At 42.9% G+C, this 26,336-nt stretch overlaps 1 protein-coding gene across 3 annotated transcripts in view; it reads left to right on the forward strand.

The window, feature by feature from the left end:
* Positions 1-26,336, forward strand: part of LOC138978152 (eukaryotic translation initiation factor 4 gamma 1-like) — a 59,317-nt gene that overhangs the window by 26,658 nt on the left and 6,323 nt on the right. For all 3 annotated transcript variants that reach the window (XM_070350806.1, XM_070350807.1, XM_070350808.1), the window contains 18 exons: positions 8,605-8,738; positions 10,208-10,625; positions 12,180-12,307; positions 13,024-13,119; positions 13,470-13,685; positions 14,249-14,386; positions 14,783-14,845; positions 15,520-15,663; positions 16,922-17,155; positions 18,042-18,227; positions 18,709-18,868; positions 19,456-19,553; positions 20,263-20,378; positions 21,638-21,853; positions 22,109-22,307; positions 22,648-22,817; positions 24,122-24,335; positions 24,578-24,661. In XM_070350806.1, the coding sequence (XP_070206907.1) occupies positions 8,605-8,738; positions 10,208-10,625; positions 12,180-12,307; positions 13,024-13,119; positions 13,470-13,685; positions 14,249-14,386; positions 14,783-14,845; positions 15,520-15,663; positions 16,922-17,155; positions 18,042-18,227; positions 18,709-18,868; positions 19,456-19,553; positions 20,263-20,378; positions 21,638-21,853; positions 22,109-22,307; positions 22,648-22,817; positions 24,122-24,335; positions 24,578-24,661 (3,014 nt within the window). The remainder of the gene's footprint in view (positions 1-8,604; positions 8,739-10,207; positions 10,626-12,179; positions 12,308-13,023; positions 13,120-13,469; positions 13,686-14,248; positions 14,387-14,782; positions 14,846-15,519; positions 15,664-16,921; positions 17,156-18,041; positions 18,228-18,708; positions 18,869-19,455; positions 19,554-20,262; positions 20,379-21,637; positions 21,854-22,108; positions 22,308-22,647; positions 22,818-24,121; positions 24,336-24,577; positions 24,662-26,336) is intronic.

Genomic DNA, 26,336 nt, shown 5'->3' on the forward strand with positions numbered 1-26,336 from the left:
AAGTTATTCCATATCTCAGCTTGCTCTCAGAGGAGTAGGGGAGATAACTACGTGTGTACTGAAGTAAGTTCTCATGAAGAGTCACTATGATATCCAGATAGATGAAAGCTAAACTTAACTGTGCAGTTTTTACACATCTTTTGGGACCCTCTGGTACTTTGATGTTTCTCTTTATCCAAAAAAATTTGGTGAAATCATCATATTTTTCTTTCCAAACCAATTCAAGTACAACTTGAAGGTCATCAGCAGACTAAAATGTATTAATTGTGTAGGCTACAATGTTGATGATGACCTCATAGTCACTACTCACAGATCAGGCAATTCTTCTCTTCTGTAAAGCCTCACACCTAAGTATTCCAATTATTTTGCAGCATGTATTTAATAATAATAATAATAATAATAATAATGCAAACTTTTATAGCTCTATTCTAGAAAAATGTCTACTCTTAGGGAATAGCGCTTTACAATACATACATCCACCAAGCATACTATACACGCACAGGCAAAGAAACCGACCAAACATAACCAACAAACTATACATGCACAGGCAAAGAAAACGACCAAACATACAATACACGCACAGGCAAAGATATAACGACCAAACATAAGCAAACATACTATTTCACATGTGGTAATGACAGGTGTCGACATCTAACTTCTAAGAGAGTCTAGTGACCTGAACGGCTGAAGGCTGAACAATTGCATGTGCTACCCTGGTCATTCAGCAGTGCACAGTGTTAGGGGGTGGACTTTCCTTCAAATGAAGTAGTTGGTATTACTGTTTCCACAATCGCTTATTGAGTAACTTCAAGAAAGTGGGTTCACCTGATAATTGATATATATGTGGTTGTGCACATTATTGGGCCAAATATCAGGGACATAAGCACTCAATTTTAAAAGTGCTTAAATATGCTTTTAACAACTGTTTTTATGTAGGAGACATATGGCTCTAAATCTAGTAACAAAATAAGCAAAACGAACATTTTGTGTACCGGATTTTACATAATCATAGATTTAATAGAGGTACCTTTGAAATATGATGTAAGTAACGCACTTTTCATTGCTGTCCTAGCAGGCAAGTTTTTAAAACTACAAAACTGTAATTGTGCATGATAAGTACTCAAATGTCAAAGAAACCGAGTCGTTACTTCATCTTCAGACATTAACATTAAGGTTATATTGGAGGCATTGAAGGTGGACACCGTAACTTACATCATTCTGTATCAAAAAAGTGTATTGATTGATTGATTGATTTTTTTTAATGTTTCTGATATTAATAGACCCCTAAGTACCCCCCGAGGGTTAGGGGGAAGAATTTACCCGATGCTCCCCAGCATGTCTGTCGTAAGAGGCGACTAACGGATTCTGTTTCTCCTTTTACCCTTGTTAAGTGTTTCTTGTATAGAATATAGTCAATGTTTGTAAAGAGTTTAGTCAAGCAGTATGTAAGAAATGTTAAGTCCTTTGTACTGGAAACTTGCATTCTCCCAGTAAGCCAAGGTAATATATTGTACTACGTTGCAAGCCCCTGGAGCAATTTTTTGATTGGTGCTTTTGTGAACAAGAAACAATTAACAAGTGGCTCTATCTCATCTCCCCCCCCTTTCCCCGTCGTGATATAACCTTCGTGGTTGAAAACGACCAAACACCAAATAAAGAAAGAAGAAAAGAAATTGACAAAGTGTTAAATAATTCAGTACAAAAAATGCTAGAGATCAAAATACAATACCTCCTTAAAGTGCATCCAGATTTTGATGACGTTCGTAACATCGGACATGCTGCCATTTTCTTTTCTCGGCAAAGCAAAGTGAAACTACGTGGGTTTAATTGCACTAATGCATCATATTTTTGAAAGATCAGTACTTTAATTAAATAAAATATGTATTCATTATCAATAAAAGTGTAAAACTATACCTGTTTTTGGCGTTTGGACATCTTGAGCGTCGGAGAGAAGCAAACAATTTGCGAAAATTGCCTCACATATGTATTCCGTCACCCCCCGCGGGTTAGGGGGAAGAATTTACCCGATGCTCCCCAGCATGTCGTAAGAAGCGACTAACGGATTCTGTTTCTCCTTTTACCATTGTTAAGTGTTTCTTGTATAGAATATAGTCAATGTTTGTAAAGATTTTAGTCAAGCAGTATGTAAGAAATGATAAGTCCTTTGTACTGGAAACAGTAAGGTCATATATTGTACTACGTTGCAAGCCCCTGGAGCAAATTTTTGATTAGTGCTTTTGTGAACAAGAAACAATTAACAAGTGGCTCTATCCCATCTCCCCCCTTTCCCGTCGCGATATAACCGTCGTGGTTGAAAACGACGTTAAACACCAAATAAAGAAAGAAAGAAAGAATACACAAAGAGCTAACAAGAAAATGGCTGTGGAGTCACAGTTCAGAGGAAAAATTGCCTACAATAATCCCCTTTTCGTTTTTTAGCAGTGTATACGAGGCATTTCCCCCATGTTGCATAAGTCAATGAATGTGGAGGGAAATCTTAAAGGTCCTTGTCTACATTTTTATACTGAAATCGCCATTTGACCATTAAAATGCAGAGTCTATTATCTACAAATATCAACAATACACCCCCTTTCGATCAGGTAAGACGAAGCCAGTGTAGTCGTTTGAAAATTCATTGTATTCCAGCGTAGTACTCATAGTAGGATATATCCTTATTTGGAAAATGCCAAGCGCAAAACTCCTCTCAAATCCCGTGCATTTCGTGCGTTTAAAAAAAAGCGTGGACAGCGCTCCAGTGTCAAACTGTTGCTGCACTTGTTTGGGCGGGGCTATAAGCACAGTGACATGAATTTGATTGGTCAGTATTTTTAGGCAAAGCACATGTTCTCAGCAAACAGAAAACCGAGTCACGCTACCCCAAAATAAAATCTTTTTTTACATTTTTTTTTCTATAACTTTTTTCCCCATGGTTCATTCATCATTTGACATAATTTTGTATCGAAATCTAACCATAAGATTATTGGAAAAAAAGCACAAATGTAGACGACCACCTCAAGCTAGTGTACTTTGTATTATAACTGCTTCAGGAGAAGGCCAGGAAACAGTGTTTAAAAATGTTTCTTGCTGTTGCTGTCATATATATCAGACCACAGGCGAAGGTGTCGTCCACTGGACTACTACTGTCACAGAAAGAGTCTTTCTGTGATAGTAGTAGTCCAGTGGACGACACCTTCGCCTGTGATTAGACACAGGTTGACCTGTCCCTTCCGATTTTCAGAGCCAGAAATATTGTTTGATGGTGTGGGAGTCATAATAATAATTATATACATGGTATGAAGATGTCACAGCGTGTAACACCGATTTGCTGACGATTCAAACTGATACACAATATGTGTGTCAGTTGTGGGTGGAAACAGCCGTGAAGTATAGCGCAGATTCGACTTTCTGTGGTATGGCCTTCCGCGGAAGATTTCAATAAACAATTTTTAGACGATTTGTACCCGGCTAATTTAAGTGGAGATATGAGATTTGACACTTCAGATTTCTTACTCGGTGATCATCGAAGTAGTGCATGTTGTTGAAAGCCTGATGTCAGTAATACTTCCCCAGGCGCTTAGGTTAGAAAATGACGCGACTACCCTTCGTTTGACTGGTTTTAGAAACGGCAATTCAGAACAGTAGGCTGTTCCGACAACACCCATTGGCCATTGGGCTGTGTCGGACAACACCCATTGGGCATTTGGCTGTGTTCCCAGTTTACTGTAGGGCTTGAGACACAAAGAAGAACCCCAAAACTGACTAAATCCCAGTCTCCGCCGTAAAAAGCACAGCAGCGTACCACGTGGTCTTTGTATCAGTCAGTCAGCGTGCAAAGAATTCGCCGCATCGCCTCGCGTTTTATCAGCTGTGAGCTTCAGCAGTGCAGTTGCGTTTGGTTTGGTTTGATCTCATCAGTGCACATCGTTGAGCTATGGCGAAGACCAAAAAAAAACATGGTGCGAAAAAACATCGCGAGCAAGAGAGACAGTGCGGAGAGGGGACAGACGGTGAACGTAAGTACAGTATTGGGGTTACTTCTTCACGAAAAAGTAGTTTCAATCAAAATGAAGGCACAATTGATGAATATGTAGGTTGTCGATTTTGCTTGACCGGTGTACCGAACCATAGACCGAGCGATCTCATAAGACCATCCCTTCCGACCCAAAAGTTATGGCCGATATGAACTGACCAATATGTTGATGATGACAGAGGAAGTTGACTTCAGCTTTGAACGTACGAAAATGGTTACCGATACCTTACAGTCTATGGACCATTTCGAAGCTGGGTTGGGAGAGGGGAGGAAGAGATAGCAGAATCTCGGTTTCAGCGCACCGCGTGACCCCGCAAGACGCGTGAAGATTTTTTAAATGGTCACTAGGCTAAGTAAGCCATCTTGTAAATCACCATATATTTGCCCACGAAGGTTAACGTGTAATAAGGACGTGCACCAAACATCGACAGCCTGCGGCTGCTTTCTGTGTAAACTCGGGATTGTTTAATCAACTGATTGTAACTGACACCTATGTACGTGTGTAAACTGATTCATAAGAAATTCCCACTCTCCTCTGTCAGCAGCCAGTGTGTGGAACTGGAAGGTTGCTCTCATTCCATGTTAAAGCCGGGGCAGATTGGTGTTTGAGTAGTGTACACCGTACTACACGAGACGGAATGCATCTTTATACATGTGGCAAGGACTACTACAAATTTATGATGTTGTCAAAACGTCTATAGTTGTCATCGATGAAAGGATATAATTTGTCTTCGGAGTGTAGAGCTTGCTGCTTGTGAGTTTAGTGTATACTAAGATGGAATTGATTTGTTTTCTAGTCGGTTTATGTTGCTATTATCCCTGGTTAGTGTCTCCGCCCTCATTGCAAACCAACCGCTGTAAAATTAGATACGGTAATTATCAAGGGATTTGGGAGTGGGGAAGACGACATTTAGTGTCCGCCGGCTTTTTTTTTTCTCTTTTCGTCTCTGATCAGTTTACGTATGCGGGCCATTTTATTGGTGCTGAACAGCCGTGTAGTCTGAACGTGAAAGCGATGTTTCGCGCGACAAGCACGCCTCCCAAAATCGCAGCGCACGCAGTTTTGAATCTGATTCGATGTAGTACGTGCCACCACCACCAAACCATTGCATCACGACCATTCATGTGACCACTTTCTGTACGCACACACCCGTCCCTCTTCGGCTCTCGCGTCGTAACACCAGATGTTCATCGGCTTGGCTTGCCTGTGGCCATTGACGCACTCAGCGTGTACCGACCGATCTGTCCATACACATACACTTCACCCACCGTGAACTCGACAATGCGTGGGACGTAACGGGCGTATAAAAAACAAAAGTACATGTACCAGGTTTATCTCGAAATACACCCACATACACCACACCAATACACCGAGAGCGGTACGAACACGTGGCTCCCTCGTGAATGTATAATCTTTATGCGCCATACCAGACGCTTGACTAACGTAGTGACGTAATTCTAGTGTTTATTCAGGGTGTCAGAACGTTTGGTTGATCATCACTGTTGACCTTCCGTTCTCGCAAGCGTACATATTATTCTGGAAATTATAACTTGAAAATCCCAAAACCATTGTTCTCCAATTTTAAAGTATTCTTGTTGTATAATATGTTCCATCTGGATGAGTGGATCCGATCTAGTTGTGTCTACCGGCAGAAAGAACAAGGGTGTGCTTTTCGTTGAAGGCCAAGTCCACCTTGTGAATGAATGATCGACACAAAGAGAAGACAACACATGTGATTTGTTATCAGTGACTCTTATGACGCACAATGCAGATTGTAGTGGCCGAAAAAATGTGTTGCGGTAGACGGTAAGAAAAGACCTGTAGACCTGACTTGGAAGAGACACATGCAGGTTAACGCTCTGGCGTACGATCTACAGTGTTGTGTTGGACGTAGTAAAGAAACCTCCATTCCCCTGTGGCCTGTAATCGTTTTTGTAACCCGTCACACGTCTTCTATGTTTATACTTGGGATAAGACAGCATCCTGTGCAGGGTAGGAATTTTTGACAGAATTCAAGTCAAAGATTGACACTGGTGTCAGTTAATTCGTCACAAACAAACAAGAAAACAATCGCTCAGCACAGAAAGCAGCCAGGTTGAAGAGTTATTTGTTTTCCAAGTGAAGGGATGCTCTAATTCCACGAACAAGCCGGGATAAGCTACTGTGATTTACACAGACAGGGCAGGAAAAATATTTAGAAGGGGTTTCATCATATCGCGTTAACCGAGACCATGTTTGTAATTGAAGCCTTGAAATCGATACAGGTAATTCATTCTAGACCCGTTGTCTGTTTTCAATCAGACAGAATTAGATGAAATTGCAAGAATCAATTGTTGCTCGGTGAAAGCGCTGATCAAACTCGTCTGCTCGACGGGCACATATTTTCCGTAATAAGGGAGCTCGTACTTCGTTCCACTTGCGCAAGAAGAAGCATATAATTACCTTATGACGAGCTCTAAAGATTATACTCATGCTCTGGCGACAAGAAACTCGTAAAAAATACCGCCCTTTCCGTGTGTTCGGTCGTGTTTATAAATCAACTCAAATCTGTCCAGACTTTTACTTTTACATGCTTCATTACTGATGTTAGTATACCGGCACGGTTGGCCTAGCTAGTGGTAAGGCGTCCGCCCTGTGATCGGGAGGTCGTGGGTTCGAACCCCGGCCGGCCGGGTCATACCTAAGACTTTAAAATTGGTAATCTAGTGGCTGCTCCGCCTGGCGTCTGGCATTATGGGGTTAGTGCTAGGACTAGTTGGTCCGGTGTAAGAATAATGTGACTGGGTGATACATGAAGCCTGTGCTGCGACTTCTGTCTTGTGTGTGGCGCACGCTATATGTCAAAGCAGCACCACCCTGATATGGCCCTTCGTGGTCAGATGGGCGTTAAGCAAACAAACAAACAAACTGATGTTAGTTACGAAATTATTTCAACAAAAACACAATCATTCCCTGCCCAGAGCTGTTGATTTTTGACGTTTGTTTATTCAGGTGAAGGATGCTCTTGCAAAGAAACAACCACCACCACCCCAACAACAGCACACACACGCGCGAAAAAAAAAAAAAAAACCATCCGTAACTTCAGTCATTGGACGCTATGTTTTTTATTGGAAGCTGATGCTATTGCGATTCCAATGCGGAGTAATACAGTTGATATTGGTCGTGTGGGTTGTTAACGCTGTTGTTGTGGCTATGAGCAAGAAACAGAAACTGAGGGGATGGGCACAAGAGATAAAACTAAATCAAATGTGTGTGTCTCTCGCTCGCTCGCTCGCTCACTCACTTTGTTACTATTTTGATAGCTGTCTTATCGTGGATGTCCCCGTCGTATTTGCGTCAATGATCGTTATTGGTTGGACTTTTTCCGATTTTGTGACTGTGACGTTAGTAACGCTGACGGCTGTTAGTGCTACCTGTCAACAGACGTTATCCCGTCGCTCGGGGGCTGACAGTCCTCTCCGTTCGAGAATGAAAACTTTTCGCCCCAGCATCAGTTCTTTTTGCATTTAGTCAAGTTCTTTCTTTTGTTGTTTTGTAGCGAATCAACATAGCATGCTCCATATATATGGGCCAGTAGGACGCGAGAGTTGGGGTACATTTTAAAGAACAAAGAGCAAAAGCAGTACACATTCGGTGAGGATGTAAAGAATTGTTAGTCCAGGGTATAATCTCTACCACCCCCCACAGGAAAGGAGATCAGTAAATTTGCTAAGCCCGTGATTTGGTGTAGGTATGGATTTCTCTCTTCTCTCTACATCGATTTTCTCCCCTTTCCCCCCTTCTTTCCTCGGGATTAAAACCTTTCCGTGTGAGCGGGTTAACCCGGCTGGAGTCAGTCGCCGTGTCGATGAAGTCCCATGCACCGTTCTCGCCTGCTCTGACCTCTGTGTGGCCTTCACCTTGTGGCGCGTGCTATTTCCACTCTCGAGAGGGGGCTTGACATACCTTCCCATGCTCGCTGTGCGTGCATCACTGCGACTGTGGCAAGAAGAGACTCGGGAAAACTGTTCTCCGCTGCCAGACTTTTTAACTCGCTTTCAGGGTGAAAACGAATCTTGTCAGTGTTTGTGTGTTCGTAGTGGGAAGTCGTCGACTACGAGAAGTTTCCCCCCCTGTCGGTTCGCAGTCGGCCATATGGTGTGTAGAAGTTGTTATGTCGGTCGGCCGGCGGTCTGTGTGTGAGGAGAAAAAAGGGTGTGTTGTGTAACTGTAAGTGAAACAACAGCCGCTGACACGCTGGACGGACACGGTAGCTGTAGTCTACTTGTACTAACTGGATTTCATAACATATTGCTTGATGGCTTGCGCACCGGTGGTGAACTGACGATTCAACGCGTGTGAACCACGCTAGCTACACGCTTTCGTGAAAAGAACGAAACTTCTCGTGTCTGTTACTCTCGGACCGTGAGAGAGGATACGTACAGTGAACGTGTGTGTGTGTGCTCATCGCTCATGCCTGTGAGATATAATTTGTGTGTGCGGTTTACGTGACTCAGCGCAGAGAGAGAGAGAGAGAGAAACTGGTGGTAGTTGAGGAATTTGTAAACCATGGTAAAAAACTCCTCTTCCCCAGATTCCAAGGCAGCCCCACAAGCAAGCGAACCACAGCCTCAGCGACAGGATGTTCGCAAAAACAAGAAAAACAAGAAGGACCTCAACAAGAAGTCTAAAGAGGGCTCTGACATGGATGCTTTCTACGACCCACAGGTAAGATTTTACATGCAATTTTCTACATCTTGTTTGTTTCTAATTTTCCTGATGGTACTTAAGACTTTTTGGAACTTCCAATTCCATTTTGAAGTTTCTCTAGGCAGTAAAAGTCTGCGATTTCCTACTTCTCCCAGAAGTGATAGTCCCATTTTATGGTCACAGAGAAAGATTGGAATATGTTAACACACTAAACTGTTACAAACTGGTTGATTGTAGGCAATGAGAAAGAGAGTGTGTGATTGGAGCTGGTGTCATGCCAGTGCCAATGTAAGGAAAAGCAGTTGTTATTTGTATGAGGTGCTTTCAAGATGGCTGAGTGCGAGAGCTACAGAGGTGGAAGGCAATTGTGCCAGAAGTCTGGAAGGGTTCCAGGAGAAAGACAGGCAGATTCCCCCCCCTCCCCCGTCTCTATCACACTCTAGCTCAGTGCCAAAAACCACTCAGTGCTCTGTTGCAGTGGGATGGCTGTACTGCTGACACCTTTGTGTTGTTGGCAATAATAAGGCTGCTTGGCTTTTCCACATGTGCCAGACTAGAACTAGTTTACCTGCATGTGGTTTGTTGTGTGTGTGTGTGTGTACCACTGTTTCTCCCTCTCTCTTTTGCACCTTACTCTTTTGAACAGTTGCACAAGAATGGCACATGCATGTACTGTACTCACACACACACACACACACACACACACACACACACACACACACACACACACACACGCATGAAGTAGAGAAAACACAAGTTGCACAAGTGATATCAGAACGTTAAGTCAACCGGCCTGAACGTTGTTGTTTTTTTACAAAAAAAGTCATGACATCCCAGGATCAGTAATCATTGCAGACTGACTAGTAAGGGTTGAACTTTTTAATGGAATTGTTTAGTATACAAACACATGCAAATATGGGACCTACCTCAGTAGTTAATTTGCTTAACTTAAAGAATCCAGGTTTCCCAATTGCTTCGTTTCCGGCCGATTTATGTGGAGCACGTGATGCGCACAAAAAATATTGGCGGTCCAGAAGTGTTGTCTGCGCAATGATCGCGGCGGCTTTCTTGACCGCCAAGGACGACCGCGCACGTTGTGATACGTCATTCGTTAGACCTCAATAGGTGATTATGAAGTGCTACACTGCTGACAGCACACCCTGGACATTTGCACAAACATTTTCTCATGGAAGCATGGAAAACTTTGTAAAATGTATACTTCCCGGTTCAAAGCCATTTGGACTTTTTTTTTAGTGTTCATAGGCCTCCAGAGGAGATAATGCATACATGTATATGATTTCAGAAAAACACCACTAGGTAGCCACTGAAGTTGCCTCTATATGTCATAACATGTTGTTTTAGCTAGTGATTTTGTTTCATCAGGTTGGTATTGCTTTTTTTTTCTCTCTGCGAAGGCTTGATTGTTTCTATAAACTTCACTTGTGAGGAAAGAATGGGGTTTTAAATCCTTACGTCTTTCCTCCCAGAATGGGACAAGCCAGGACAACGCTGATGTGAGGAGCCCAGAGCAACCAGCAGAAGAAACCCCCGACAGTACTGCAGTGACGGAAGCCGCTGTTTCACCCACCCCCGAAGCCCCTGCAGCTGGGGGCGGGGACACAATGGTGGAGCCCGCAAAGGAACCCAGTCCCACCCCTGTGGCAGCCCCTTCACCGCCCAAGGAGGTGACTCCCCCCGCACGTGTTGAGGTGACTCCCCCCGCACGTGTTGAGGTGACTCCCCCCGCACATGTTGAGGCGTCTCCTGTCCCTGAGGTGAAGGTGTCGGAGCCCCCACCAGAGGAGGAGGGAGAGCAAGAAGACGTGGACGAAAATGGAGTGGAGGGCGATCAAGATGACGACAAACCACGGAGACATAACGGTGTACAGCTCAGTTACAAAGAAGGTATGTAGGGATGAGTAGAAAGGAAATAGGTGTGCAAGTTATCACAGCTTAAATTCAAAGGCATATTTCTTCCCCTGAAAACAGGCTCACCATCTCAAATGTGGACAGGCTTTAATTAAGGCTAGATCTCTCGACAGACTTCCCAGGTTTGATGACCTTAAGGCAGGTTGATCCTGGGCAAATTTCAAGATCGCAGTGTGATGGAGTTTGGTTTGATAATAATGAAATCATTATTTTCTAGAATGTTTGCAAAGATTATTTGAGCAGAACATTTTTGTCTGCTGAGGGCGAGTTGTAAGAGCGTTCCAAGAACATTTTATATGATTTTATCTGATATATGAAACGAAAGCCTGGGCAGCTCTGAAATGATGAGCTGAATTGTTGAAATGAGAAGAACCATGAAATTTGAGACGCTTGCAATAACCTAAATAGTTTCTGTGGGGAAAATGTGACATTTTAAAAACTTTGATACCTAAACAGATAGGCATATGAAGTTAACTGTATTTAGTATTCCTCTTCAGCATTCTGTGGAATTTGAGCCATGCATCACTTCTTCGCAGGTGTGTTAAATGCATTGTATCTTAGGGAAAAGGTCATTTATTGACTCACATGCGAAGCAAAAGTGAGTCTATGTACTCACCCGAGTCGTCCGTCCGTCCGTCCGTCCGGACGTCCGTCCGGACGTCCGGACGTCCGGAAAACTTTAACGTTGGATATTTCTTGGACACTATTCAGTCTATCAGTACCAAATTTGGCAAGATGGTGTATGATGACAAGGCCCCAAAAAACATACATAGCATCTTGACCTTGCTTCAAGGTCAAGGTCGCAGGGGCCATAAATGTTGCCTAAAAAACAGCTATTTTTCACATTTTTCACATTTTCTCTGAAGTTTTTGAGATTGAATACCTCACCTATATATGATATATAGGGCAAAGTAAGCCCCATCTTTTGATACCAGTTTGGTTTACCTTGCGTCAAGGTCACAGGAGCTCTTCAAAGTTGGATTGTATACATATTTTGAAGTGACCTTGACCCTGAACTATGGAAGATAACTGTTTCAAACTTAAAAATTATGTGGGGCACATGTTATGCTTTCATCATGAGACACATTTGGTCACATATGATCAAGGTCAAGGTCACTTTGACCCTTATGAAATGTGACCAAAATAAGGTAGTGAACCAGTAAAAGTGACCATATCTCATGGTAGAAAGAGCCAATAAGCACCATTGTACTTCCTATGTCTTGAATTAACAGCTTTGTGTTGCATGACCTTGGATGACCTTGACCTTGGGTCAAGGTCACATGTATTTTGGTAGGAAAAATGTGTAAAGCATGTGAGTCGTATGGGCTTTGCCCTTCTTGTTCTTTCAGTGCTTAGGAAAAAAGTCATTTATTCTTTCAGTGGAAGTGATGCCCCCCACAGTATTATGAAGACATTTTAAAGACAGTGGGTTTTCCCGATATTGTTTAAAGTGTGACTACAGCTATTTCAGTTTGCTTGTAGTTGTGCTAAGGTTGACTGGCCCCTTACCTGGTGACTTGGTGTGTGCAGGCCAGTGGTCTCCATCCAACCCAGAGGGCAAGAAGCAATATGACCGTGACTTTCTGCTCAAACTGCAGGCCAACCCAGAGTCCAGGAAACCTCCATCACTGCCAAACATGCCAGAGATCCTGGTTGACGTGAGTACATAGATCACACGAGGACAAGTTGAAAGAGTGTTTGTCTGTTTCTTGGTTTGTTTCAGTTGTCTCGGTTGTGCAAGTGACTGAGGTGGAAGTAAAAGTCGGGTTGAAAGAAAGGATCGGTACTGAACTGCGTTTCTCTTCTTGGTTGTCCAGTACTTAGGGGTGATTAACAAGTCTTCATAATTATTGAACTGAAACCTCTCAGGTGAAAGCACATCTGCAAATAAGGGATGCCTACAGTGCAGAGACACCTTTTACTGGTAACATTGGTGTCCTCGTCACAGCTACCTAAATGTTCTTTGTTTGCTTGATTTTGGCTCCTTATAATGGGAAGCCAAGGTGTGATTCAATACCAGTACAGTGGGCCCCTCCAGTGTACCCCTCCAGTGGACCCCTCCAGTGTACCCCTCCAGTGGACCCCTCCAGTGGGCCCCTCCAGTGGACCCCTCCAGTGGACCCCTCCAGTGGGGACCCCTCCAGTGGGCCCCTCCAGTGGACCCCTCCAGTGGGCCCCTCCAGTGGACCCCTCCAGTGTACCCCTCCAGTGGACCCCTCCAAACCCCCCCTTTCAAGACCCTGAAAAATCTGAGAAAATCGGATCTTCTGAGAGAGGGATTGTGAATATGGAGGGGGTGGGGTGTCTTTAAAGCAGTTTTTGTGTTTTCACTGTACTCATCAAGGGTCTGTAATGTGGGTTTCTTCTGTTTCAGCCCCAGTTTTTCAAAATGGAGGATTTCCAGAGACAGTTTTCTGGTCGCAGCATAGCCGTTGACTTTACACCCGGTTTCTTCAAAAGCACACCACGCGTAAGGATTACAATCCAATTGCTCCCAAGAGTGATAGAATTTGGAAAATACTGTTTTACTGCTGCTTTTGGTTTGCGACTTGCATCAGTAATTAAATGAATTTTAGTAATAATGAGTGTCAGGCCAGTCGAAGAGCCTTTTGTTCTTTTTGCAGTGAACACACGAATAAAATTGTTTTAATGTCCCTATCACGGAACAGCTAGCAACCTGATGCTGCCACTTCTGTTACAGGCAGAACTGAATTTTACAACCTGAAGGGCAAAAAATAGTCTGTCATGATTACAGTGTTTTGTCTGGTTTGACAAATACTTTTACTAGGCATTACAGTGATGTTATAGAGTGATTTTCAGGCTGGTGGGCCCGGGTCGATGAACAAGCGCGGCAGCCAGCAGGGGCAAGATCGTCAAGATCGTCGCCGTGTCGGTCAAGGGTCACAGCAAGGCGAGCAGCGCATCATTCCAAGCCTGAGGCAGGAAATCAAGCTGCATAAGGCAGAAGACGCATACAAGCCTTTGTTCCAGAAAGACAGTGCCGAAAAAACAGGGGACGAGGAGAAAGACACAGAGGTAAGGCACCCTTTCTCTTTTCCTCCCTCGTTCTCTTCCTCTCCCTTCTCCCTCTGACTTTCAGCTTGTTCTTTCTTTCTCTCTGTCGCTATGATTTTTTGGAGGGTGTATGAATGTGTAAAACTTGTGACGATAACTTGAAGTGATAGTTTTGCGGAGAATGCAAGAGATATTGCTCTGTGTGAAATGGTGTCAGATTTGTGTCACTTCTCGGTTACATTTTACACTAAGCGCTTCTCTAGAATCCCAGATGCTGTTTGTTTTTTCCCGACTCGGATGACAATAGGTCAGTGAGTGGCGCTGGACTGAAAATATGTTTCTCCAAATGCCCTGCCTACGAAAACATTGTTCTGTCAAAAGACATCCTACATGTCAAAACAATCAGAAGCCGAAACAATATGTCAGATCAAAAAATGATTGAAGACTCAGGCACTGAAGACAGTGGTCTGGGAACAACACTGACTGTGCAGAAGTTGTTTGTGGTGAATTGAATAAAGCTATGGCATGGTATGCTTTGGTGAGCGGAATGTCCACATTGATATTGTCTTTTTGTTGTGTTTCAGAAACTGTTGAGGGCTTTCAAGAGTATTCTCAACAAGCTGACACCACAGAAGTACGCCAAATTGTCCAAAGAAGCTTTGGAGCTCCAGATTGACTCGGAGGAGCGTGTCAAAGGTGTCTGTGATCTGATCTTTGAAAAGGTATGCTTGGTCTGAGTATGTTTTTAAATGGAATTTGAGTTTCAATGGGAAAAAGGGGTGCAGAAAACTGACCTGCAGTTTGGGTTGTTATGCTTGCTAGATGTTCAAAAATAAATGGTAGCCTAGAAAATTAATTAGCACGGGACAATAATTAACACTGGACAATGATTATTTGTACAAATGAATACAGTATATGGGGAATAATTAATGTCTTGCAAGTCTTAGGTATTCTTTTGGCTGTGCGAGAGAAAAGGGATATTTCAGCTGCAAGTGGAAAGAAGTTTAGACCTTTCATAAGATTGACAATATCATTTTGTAATACTGGATATAAATGTGTATGGGTTGCCTCCGTGTTTTGTGCAATAGCATGCTCAGTGTTGTGTTTGATATTTGCAGGCAATTTCCGAGTCCAAATTTGCGGTGTGGTATGCAAACCTCTGCAAAGATATGATGAAATTGGTGAGACTCCTTTTTTTTTCTTCCTTTCTTTTTTAAACTTTGCTTAAATGATTGAGTTGCTTTCAAAGAATACAGCACATCTGCATCTGAGCCTGGTATATATTAGTCCTCTCTGTGTTTTTAAAAAATTCCCCATCTCTTGTTTTCTCTCACATCACCCCTATATTTTGTGTTAGGGTAATAATAATTTATTTGTGTTCCTAAGCCTTCATTTATAATAAGTATATGAAAACTTCTCATGGAGTTCAATTATCGATACATGCCAACACATATTTTTGTAATCACATTAAGATTATTGGCGCAATCAACAACTGAGTGTTCAAATAGAAAACAATGTACAACAAATAGCCAATTATACCAATTAATATATTATTTATGTTAAGTCCTTTTTAGTCAAGCAGTATGTAAGAAATGTTCTTTGTACTGGAAACTTGCATTCTCCCAGTAAGGTCATATATTGTACTATGTTGCAAGCCCCTGGAGCAAATTTTTGATTAGTGCTTTTGTGAACAAGAAACAATTGACAAAGTGGCTCTATCCCATCTCCCCCCGTTCCCTCCGTCGCGATATAACCTTGAATGGTTGAAAACGACGTTAAACACCAAATAAAGAAAGAAAGAATATATTATTTTATGGATGAAGGGTACAATAACTCTTTGTTTTGTGTGCTACAGAAAGTGCCCAAGACCAGCAACGTCAATGAGTTTATAACGTTCCGTGCCATCCTACTCACAAAGTGCCAGAAAGAGTTTGAGTGCGACACAATTGTGGAGGGAGATCTCGACAAGCGACGCAAGGAGCTTGAACACGCTGATGAGGTAAGACTTGCCCCCTCCACACAAATTGAAACCAGAGATGCAAAGCTGGTTATCTGTTAACACATATGACTCATTTCTGTGTGCATTGATATAATGTTCCTTTGGGAAAAAGGTGGTGGCCAAAAGATTGACACCGTGGTGTCAGTGTAAATAAGATGCAGATGCAAAGGGGGGGGGGGGGGGGGGGGGGTGTGTGTGTCCATTTTTGTTTCTACACGTTAGTCATTGAAGATTCCTGCGCGCGCAGCTAAAAATGAAACGTAAAGTGAATTTTATCGACTTTAGATCAGATAATTACAAAATGGGTTAGCTCTCCAAACCGCATGCTCAGAAAGTTACAGCATGGTTTGCCTGGTTTTTGAGTCACTTGAGAAAAAGTGACTCTATGTAATCGGTCAGTGTTAGTCTGTCCGGCCGGCCGTCCGTAGACACCACCTTAACGTTGGACTTTTCTCGGAAACTATCAAAGCGATCGGGCTCATATTTTGTTTAGTCGTGACCTCCAATGACCTCTACACTTTACGGATGGTTTCGTTGACCTTTGACCTTTTTCAAGGTCACAGGTCAGCGTCAAAGGAAAAATTAGACATTTTATATCTTTTCTCGGAAACTATCAAAGCGATCGGGCTCATATTTTGTTTAGTCGTGACCTCCAATGACCTCTACACTTTAACGATGGTTTCGTTGACCTTTGACCTTTTTCAAGGTCACAGGTCAGCGTCAAAGGAAAAATTAGACATTTTATATCTTTGACAAAGTTCATCGGATGTGATTGAAACTTTGTAGGATTATTCTTTACATCAAAGTATTTACATCTGTAGCCTTTTACGAACGTTATCAGAAAAACAAGGGAGATAACTAGCCTTTTCTGTTCGGCAACACACAACTTAACGTTGGGCTTTTCTCGGAAACTATAAAAGTGACCGGGCTCAAATTTTATGTGAACGTGACTCCCAGTGACCTCTACACTTTGACGTCTGAGAGTGGGGGTGTTCCTGTAATGGACATGACAGATGGGAGTCGAAGAAAGCATTTGCTTTTTTGTTTCAGAATGGAAAATAAGAAAGACTGAAAGGAGATTAAGACTTAAAAGAAAGAGTTCAGTGTAGTTTGAGTCTTGTTTTGAGTTTTAGCCTACTCAAATAAAGAAATACAATAATAAAGATGAGAAAGTGCAATGTGTGTTTGCCCTAAAAGACCCGCTTGTGAATTTTGTGTGAGTGTGACTTAAGTTTGTTTTGTTTTCACGTCCCATCAGGATAAAAAAGTTGCTTTGTTGGACGAGCTGAATCGAGCGACGACTGTGGCTCGTCGACGTTCCATGGGCAACATCAGGTTTATTGGCGAACTTTACAGGCTGAAAATGTTGACAGAGAACATCATGCATGACTGCATCTTCAAACTTCTCAAAATCCGCGACGATGACAGTATTGAGTGTTTGTGCAAACTGCTGGAAACCATTGGAAAGGATCTGGATCATCCGAAAGCAAAGGTACTCTCTTTCTGCTAATTTGCTTCAATGAGTAATTGACAGCTATGTTTGCTCCTGGCAGTTTGGGCGTGTGCTGTAAGATTGATTTCATTTGGAAGGATTTATGTTGACTGACAATATTTTTGGTGGGGTGATTGATCTTTTCAATATACCACTGTTGTAGGCTGACAAACTTGTGGTACTCATGGGAACAGCTGACTCTGTAAGTACATTGAACAGTGCAGACCTGTTTACCCTTACGATTTTGGCGTAATTTATTACGATTTTCTGCAAAAAATACGCCATTCCGCTATCCGTGTCAAGACTACGATTTTCATAAATTAAAAAAATGTAAAAAAAAGTAAAAAAAAATAAAAAATTATTCACATGTTTGGCATTGTTTTTTTCAATGGCAAAATGGGGTGAAAAAGCACAGGACTGACCAGAGATCATGTCTGTGATGAGGCGCTGGAGAGCCTTATTCTAGTGGTGAAGTCTCGCCCTCACTCATTCGGCAAGCCCAAGTACAGTAGAAAAGCGCTTGACACACTGAAAAAGGCCTACTACGAGCAAAAGAAAAAGAATCAGTGATGCATGTGCTTTTGATGTGATCTTCTTTGAAATTATGATGACTACAAAAACTGATTGATGTGTTTTGTTTGTGAATGATGGATATATGTGCATGATTGCGTTTCGCAGACACAGTTGTCATGTGGGTTGTAATTGGCGACGAATGCTGGATGATTACTATTTTTGTGCCAGGATTACTATTTTTGGGGCTGAGCATTACTCCAAAACACTTATGGGGGTAAACAGGTCTGACAGTGTGTTGACTCTGTAAGTACATTGAACAGTGTGTTGACTCTATTAGCCTGCAGGTTAAAGTCATTGTTGTGAATGTTTTCAGCAACGTATGGACCAGTACTTTGCCCAGTTTGAAAAGATGACTGCTGACATGACGATAAAGGAACAGGCTGCTTGGGCCAAGGACCCCACTCCCCCTGCCAAAACTAAGGACACTGCCCCCTCCTCCAAGGACAAGCTGTGCACCCGAGTCAAGTTCAACGTCCTTGAGATAATTGACATGAGAAAGGTACAGAATGTTTATTTGTTAATTTTTCTTGCTTGCATGTGTACCTTAGTATCGAAACACATTCTTTTGGTCGGTGCATTTAGAAGGCAGCTGATGTACCTGGCTACTCTTTATTTCGACAACCCATTGAGTCAGCCTGAAAGTGTCACTCGGGCAGCTCTAGTACTGTGTCTCCAGTTCCGATGCAGATCAAGTGTTCACTGTCCTTGGGATTTTATTTTGCTTTGTACATTGATACATCTTGGGCCTGTTGTTCTCCATGGTACTTCAGGCCTATGCCTTGTGTTCCTGTGAGGTTGAGATAGCATTCACTCAGTATTTACCTTTTGAAGGTATGAGCAAAGAAATACAAACCAGGTTACCTCAGGAGAAGTATTGTCACATAGGCACTTTCTGTGTAATAACGAGATAAGCGTATGGTTACATCTGAAGAAGGGTTGTTACATCAGAAATGATTAGAGAAAGTTCTGATTGTTTTTAGAATGGGTGGGAGCAGAGGTCAATCCACGCCGGAAACAAGCCGACCACCATCGAGGAGATTCATCAGAAGGCCAAACAGGAGGCCCAGACGGCCCAGTTCCTCAACAATCAGCCAAGGTCTGACCCCAACCCCGGAGGGCGTGGTGGTTCCAAGGGAAAAGGTGAGAGCAGTTCCACATGGCAGTTAGCCAGAACCTTTGTTTCATCTACAGTGGAACCTGGAATGAGAGGACCAAAACCCTTGGGCTGTGCTAGTTTCTCCAATGCCAGGTACACCTTAGTCAGGTGTACACAACTTGTCTTTTGTTGGGAGATGTTGGGCTACAAAACTCGCCTAGGATCACCAGTGTTCAGAGAAAAGCGACGATCTTATCGAGAGAAAACATCATCCAGAAAAAGTTATTTTCCTGGAGGAAAATACTGTGCTGTAAATACGTTGTGCATGTGTTGTAGCTACCAGGAGAGGTTCATTCAACTTGGACCGATGTTATGGCATGTCTGATTTACATCTCATGGTACATCTCCCGAGATTTAAAAAAAATAAGGATCACAAAGCTTTGATGTTTAATAATTAATTTCTTTAGGAGACGGCCTCAAAGTAGTATTCAAAAGTTTTAAAAAACTCAATCATAAGGGTTATAGCTTGGCTCATAAGCCAGTAACATAAGTAAACTGATGTGATGCAGTCACTGTTGTGTTGAGTGTTAAAGGCTGTATGATGTGATTGCAATGCTGTGTGTTTGTGCAGGTCGTGGTTCCATGCAGGGTGACTCCGATGGCTGGAACACAGTCCCTGCCAAGCCTGTCAGGCAGCAGATTGATGTCTCTAAGATGAAAATCACAAAGGTTTGTGCTTGACAGTTGGCATTATTTTTTTATCATAGGTCGTCTTGTCTGATCTCCCACGACCCCAACCCTTTCTCTTTCTTAGTCCCAGCCCCTAGCTTTCAGCACATACAAAAAGAAAGGAAAAAAATAAGAAACTGTCTTCATTTACCCGTACTGTTTTGGAGTAATCTATTGCCACTTTTTAGGATTTTTGTGGGAAATATACTACATTTGAGTCCAGATTACTATTTTCAAATGGGCTTCAAATTAGGGCTGTGTTGCTAATAATAATGATAATAAATAACTTTTCTACAGCGCGAGTCCGATCAATTGGCTCCAGGCGCTTGTTGTCATTTGTAAACACTGGCTTATTATTTTGGTCATCAGATTAGGTACTATTTTTTTGCTTGACCATTACTCTTATCAAGTTTTGGGGGTAAACCGGTTTGGTTGAAGGATCCAATCCAAAGGCATATCCAATTACTGAGGTAAATAGAAATGACAGCGCCAGGAAACTTGCAATCAGAATGATTTGATGCTTTGTCAGAGCTTTAAGAAGTGCCTGCATTTAATGTTGCTTGGTTTACTTTCAGTCTTTCCGTCATTTTTTGCTGCGAGAGCTCTATTTTATTTAAATGACAATGATCGATGTTAGCTGGTAACCTGTTCTGCGTTTGTAACGTGACTTTTTGTAGTTGTAACAGGATGTAACGTTTTTGTTCTTCAGACGAACGTGGACGAGATGTCTCTGACTCTTGGTGGCGGTAACAAATTCTCCAACTGGGGTCGCGGCAGTCAGGGTGGAGGTTCCCGGTCCCAGGAACAGGACAAGTCGGGCAATAGGTGAGTTAGCTGGTTAGTCTTATTTACCCTGAACAGCTATTATGTTCACTGTTAAGTGTGTATTCAGTGGAACCTCCTTTTTGACTCACATGCGAAGCAAAAGTGAGTCTATGTACTCACCCGAGTCGTCCGTCCGTCCGGCCGTCCGGAAAACTTTAACGTTGGATATTTCTTGGACACTATTCAGTCTATCAGTACCAAATTTGGCAAGATGGTGTATGATGACAAGGCCCCAAAAAACATACATAGCATCTTGACCTTGCTTCAAGGTCAAGGTCGCAGGGGCCATAAATGTTGTCTAAAAAACAGCTATTTTTCACATTTTTCCCATTTTCTCTGAAGTTTTTGAGATTGAATACCTCACCTATATATGATATATAGGGCAAAGTAAGCCCCATCTTTTGATACCAGTTTGGTTTACCTTGCTTCAAGGTCAAGGTCACAGGAGCTCTTCAAAGTTGGATTGTATACATATTTTGAAGTGACCTTGACCCTGAACTATGGAAGATAACTGTTTCAAACTTAAAAATTATGTGGGGCACATGTTATGCTTTCATCATGAGACACATTTGGTCACATATGATCAAGGTCAAGGTCACTTTGACCCTTATGAAATGTGACCAAAATAAGGTAGTGAACCACTAAAAGTGACCATATCTCATGGTAAAAAGAGCCAATAAGCACCATTGTACTTCCTATGTCTTGAATTAACAGCTTTGTGTTGCATGACCTTGGATGACCTTGGGTCAAGGTCACATGTATTTTGGTAGGAAAAATGTGTAAAGCAGTTCTTAGTGTATGATGTCATTGCTAGGTTTAGTTATTTGACCTTGACCCTGAAGGTCAAGGTCATGTAAAGGTCAAGGTCAAGCATGTGAGTCGTATGGGCTTTGCCCTTCTTGTTAAGGCTCAAAACAATCACCCCACCCCACCCCACCCACCCCCCAACAAAATTAAAATAAAATTCAAGTCTTGAAAGGGACGGAGTCTTAAAATATTTGTAAATTAACAGAGGTTATGAACAGGACATCTGAGAAAGCAGAGTCTTAGGAGGCAGGGTTCCACTGCACACGAATGGGTATGTTACCTATTTTTGTAGCCAGGTTTTTTTCTCAGAAAGTGTCGGTTAACTTTGAATGAAGATTTTGTTGTCTTTCTGAACATTCATCCTTTTTATTATGAGATAAAAGTTTTATTCGAGATGACACTGATGACTATGTCTAAGAGAAAGTTTGCAGAATTGTATCTTTTCGTAACAGGTACAACGCCTTAAACAACCTGAATGACAATGACGGTCGTCGTGGCTACGGAGGCAGTCCTGCTAGAGGTGATGCCCGAGGCAGTGGACGCATGGGCGGAGACCGGGGGGGAGACAGGGGAGGAGACAGACGCGACAACAGGGATCGCGACTTCCGCAAGCCTCCCAACAGATCCTCTATGGAGACTGAAAGAGAGCGTGCTCTTACTAGCACAAGGTAACCACAAGCGCATTCTTCATTTTGAGTGTATTTGGATCTGTTTGTGGTTTTAACAACTGCACATGATGCATGCCGTGATCTTGCAGACATGCAACAGAAATTCCTTTTTTTCCCCCCCATTGATTTATGGATAAGGTTGAGTGTTCTTGTACTCAGGACTTCAGTATATATGTCATAGTGTATCTACTTTTGCCTGTCTTGCATAAGAAAGAGATAAAGATGTACTAAAATGTGCTCCTGTTCATTGTGCAGGAATATTCTTGGTTCCGGTGGCACGTCTAATCCCTCGTCACGTAACGCTAGTCGAGACAACAGCCGGTCCAGAGACATACCTCGACCGGCAGCTGCCAAGGAGCCGTCAGGTCCTGATGCGAAGTCCATGACCTCTGATGAGCTGGACAGAAGACTGACAACTATTGCTGAGGAGCTGCACAGTAACGGCAGTATCAAGGTCAGTGCTCGCTCATTGGTCCCGCTACACTTGTTTGCTGTGTGGACAGATTTTGTGTAGAGGTTGCAAAATCTGTGTCCCAAGTGGTAAACCAATGTCAGAGAAAATAGAATTGTTTGGGCAGACTGAACCCTTGAAATGATTGGACTGCCACTCAGTCATTTGTGTATAGTTTCTGTGGGGAGCAAATGTTACTTTTGCTACATACTTTGCACTAATACGTTAGTGAGCTCCAATGTAGTTGTTAAATCGTGCTGAGGGACTGACTGATAGTGTACAGACTACCCATCTTGAGTGTGTAAGACAGTATGTGATCCTGACTGTTTGCTGTGTGTTGCAGGATGCCAAGGACAGCGTGAGCGAGATCGCCCACCTGGACTACAACCAGATGGTGACCACCATGCTGGAGAAGCTGGTAGAGAAGCCCGGCAACACCAGGAAGCTGCTGGGTCAGCTCCTCTTTGAGATGGTCAAGGAGAAAAGCCTCAAAATCGAGGCCCTCATCAAAGGGTGAGTGCTGTCTGCAAGCAACCTGTCTCTGTACTCTACACCATTGGGTGCCAAACAATACTCACTAAGGTTTCTTGGCAAAATGACATCTGGAGGTCTTTGTTTTGCAGATTTTGTACCATTTGTTCATTTTGCATCTCTGGTTGTTTTGTTTTGTTTTGCTGTCCATAGAATGGGTAAGCAGAGAGTTTAAGGGGTAGGGTAGACTCTGCTGCCTGGCTGCATTCTGTGCAGAGACGGAATTTTTGTTGAAACAATTGTAAGTGACGCTTATGTCACACCAGCACGGTTGGCCTAGTGGTAAGGCGTCCGCCCCGTGATCGGGAGGTCGTGGGTTCGAACCCCGGCCGGGTCATACCTAAGACTTTAAAATTGGCAATCTAGTGGCTGCTCCGCCTGGCGTCTGGCATTATGGGGTTAGTGCTAGGACTGGTTGGTCCGGTGTCAGAATAATGTGACTGGGTGAGACATGAAGCCTGTGCTGCGACTTCTGTCTTGTGTGTGGCGCACGTTATGTGTCAAAGCAGCACCGCCCTGATACGGCCTTTCGTGGTCGGCTGGGCGTTAAGCAAACAAACAAACAAACAAACGCGGGGTGGTGACTAGAATCAAGTAGTATTCATAATGCTGTGTCCACCAGCGCCTATTAAGCAAACAAACAAAAACAAAAAAGCCGCTTATGTCAGTCTGCAAAATTTAGTCAGCAAAAATGTCCCAGTCTGCACAAAAAGCAGCTAGAGTTTTTAGTGTGTCCTAGGTAAGCATGCTCTTAATCCAGGTAATCCAGGTAAAATCTTTGACAGATCTGTGGTGGTTTACGGGGAAAGTACCTGTGATCTAGTCAAACAAATTGAGACACACACGTTTATAAACATAAGAAATGTTTAAAGGCACAGTAAGCCTCCCGTAAACCATCACAGATATGGTCAGGCTTTTACACACAGTACAAACACCCTTTCATTTAAACACTCACCGATTGAGAACATCCTCACGCTCGACAGAAAGCAGCCAGGATGTTCCCGTTCGGTGAGCGTTCAAATGGAAGTATGCTTGTACTATATGTAGACGCTCGGGGAGCTCTGTGATGGCTTACGGGAGGCTTACTGTGCCTTTAATCACTGTGATAAAGTCAACAGAAATGTTTAATCACTGTGATAAAGTCAACAGAAATGTTTAATCACTGTAATAAAAGTCAGGAGAAATGTTTAATCACTGTGATAAAGTCAGGAGAAATGTTCACCTTTGATGGTTATAAGCATCCTTGATCTCTGACATACTACATGTGTGTTGTGGTGTGTTTTCAGCACTGCGGAGTTCCTGTCATTCGCTGAGGACTTGGAGCTGGACATTCCAAAGATATATGACAACTTGGCGGAGGTGTTTGCCCCCATGTTGCAGGACAATCAAGTGCTGCCGCTCAACTTCATGCAGGCCTGCGTGCGGCCCCTTGTTGACCAGGGGAACAAGAAGGACGCTGTTCTGGTGCAGAAAATCCTGGCCAGGGCTGCTGAATACAAGGTGAATTCATTGCTTCCCAACAGTTTTGAGCGGTGGTGGTGAGAGAGAGAGAGAGAGAGAGAGAGAGAGAGAGAGAGAGAGAGAGAGAGACAAAAAGAGAGAGATTTATGTGATCATTAGAAGAGGATCTGGATTTGAAACAAATTGATCTTGCATTGTTTATGCCTTGGCACTGTGTTCAAGTTGATTTCTTAATGAATTGATGTAGCGTTCATTCAACATTATTTGTTTCGTGTTTGCAGTCCAAGGATGTTATTCAGACCCAGTGGGCAGCATCTGGACTCAAATTTGCTGACTTTGGAATAAACGAGAAGGCTGCCAATTTTGTAAGTAGCTTTTTCCTTTTCCAATAGCAAGGAACAAACTGTAGTAATAGAACCTTAGATCCTTGCCATTGTCTTTCATATGACACGGTTAGCTTTTCAAGTGTTCTTTCGTTGTGGATTGAATAAATGTGTCAATCAGAAGGAATTCTTTTTGAAAGATTGCATTTTGCATTAAATTACATATTCTTACCCAACTCACATAGATAGCAATAACTTCGTTTGGTTACTAAGACATTGAAGCACTCTTACATGGTAACATGGGGAGATAACTCTAAAAAACAAAAACCACATGCCATATAAGGCATTGTTCGTAGTGGTTATCTCCCCTACTGGTGTACCGCGCATGCGCAGGATGTATACCGGTGACACTTATTCCTTTTCCTTCAACGCACGGCGCTGGACTTGTTTTGAAGTGCTCTGGCTTTTCTTTAGCCATTGGTCTTTACTTGTGTTAAGACCATCGAATCTCGGTAACGTTGTTTCATCTTTCTTCCTTTCTTCAGGAATTGTTGAGAGTTTTTATTTTTTTTATTGCAAGAATTTTCTTAGCGTATTTGAGCGTTTTGCATCTTGTTGTTGTTAGTTCATTTTGGATTCAAAATGGCTGACAAGCAGAAAGATAAAGATAAATCTCGGAGTTCTGCCAAGCAGGTTAGCTCTCCAGGATCTCACTCAGGCAAAGCGGGCAAAACTAAAGCTAAGGCAGCTACGGCCACAACTACTCGTAGCTCTCAGAAACCGTCGCGATATAACCTTGAACGGTTGAACACGACGTTAAACACCAAATAAAGAAAGCTCTCAGAAAAATTTTCTTAGCGAGAATTCGTCCATAGTTATCGTTCTCAACCCGGAGACTCAAGAATCCTTTTTCCTTTCTATTGATGGCAAACCTACCTCAACTGACAAATCATTTTCAGAGAAGGTTCAGGCTCCTCAAGCCGAGCAATCTTTGAGCAAAGCCGATTTACTGGCTATTTTGTCTTCTTTCAAGACAGAGGTTCATGACATGCTAGCGACGGTACAGCAGATAGCTTTGTCTGCTTCACTGCCCCTCCCGTCAGGAGTTGGAAACTCTTAAGTCTCTTGCGCGGGTTCGTTTAGAACCAGCTGCAACTGTTACGTCTGCTGACGTAGTTGCAGAACCAACAGTGGTGTTGGAATCGTCGTCAGAACTCCTTTCGACAAATTTGTCTGATTTTCAGACAACAGCACCTCCTGGTCCTCTCGGCGCTTACGCGTTGGCAGGAGGTGTTCTTGGCGAAGTATGCAAACCTGCGGCAACGGTTTCCGCTTTAGCAGAAGTGCATACCAGCCAAAAGGTTCATTCCTCACGTCGGCCTTATGCCCTACCGGGGTACGGGTTGGGGTGTGAAGAGCATGTGTCCGCTACTTCCGGTAGTAGGACAACAGGATCTTCCGGTTGCCATTCTATGGGTCCGGTTGGTGCTGATGCTTACCAATCCACTGTCAATGTTTGTAAAGATATTAGTCGAGCAGTATGTAAGAAATGTTAAGTCCTTTGCACTGGATTAGTGCTTTTGTGAACAAGAAACAATTAACAAGTGGCTCTATCCCATCTCCCCCTTTCCTCGTCGCGATATAACCTTCGTGGTTGAAAACGACGTTAAACACTAAATAAAGAAAGAAAGACAATATCCTCATGCTAAAAGACATG

This window comes from Littorina saxatilis, linkage group LG10 (assembly GCF_037325665.1).
Source record: "Littorina saxatilis isolate snail1 linkage group LG10, US_GU_Lsax_2.0, whole genome shotgun sequence".
NCBI classification, from domain to species: domain Eukaryota; kingdom Metazoa; phylum Mollusca; class Gastropoda; order Littorinimorpha; family Littorinidae; genus Littorina; species Littorina saxatilis.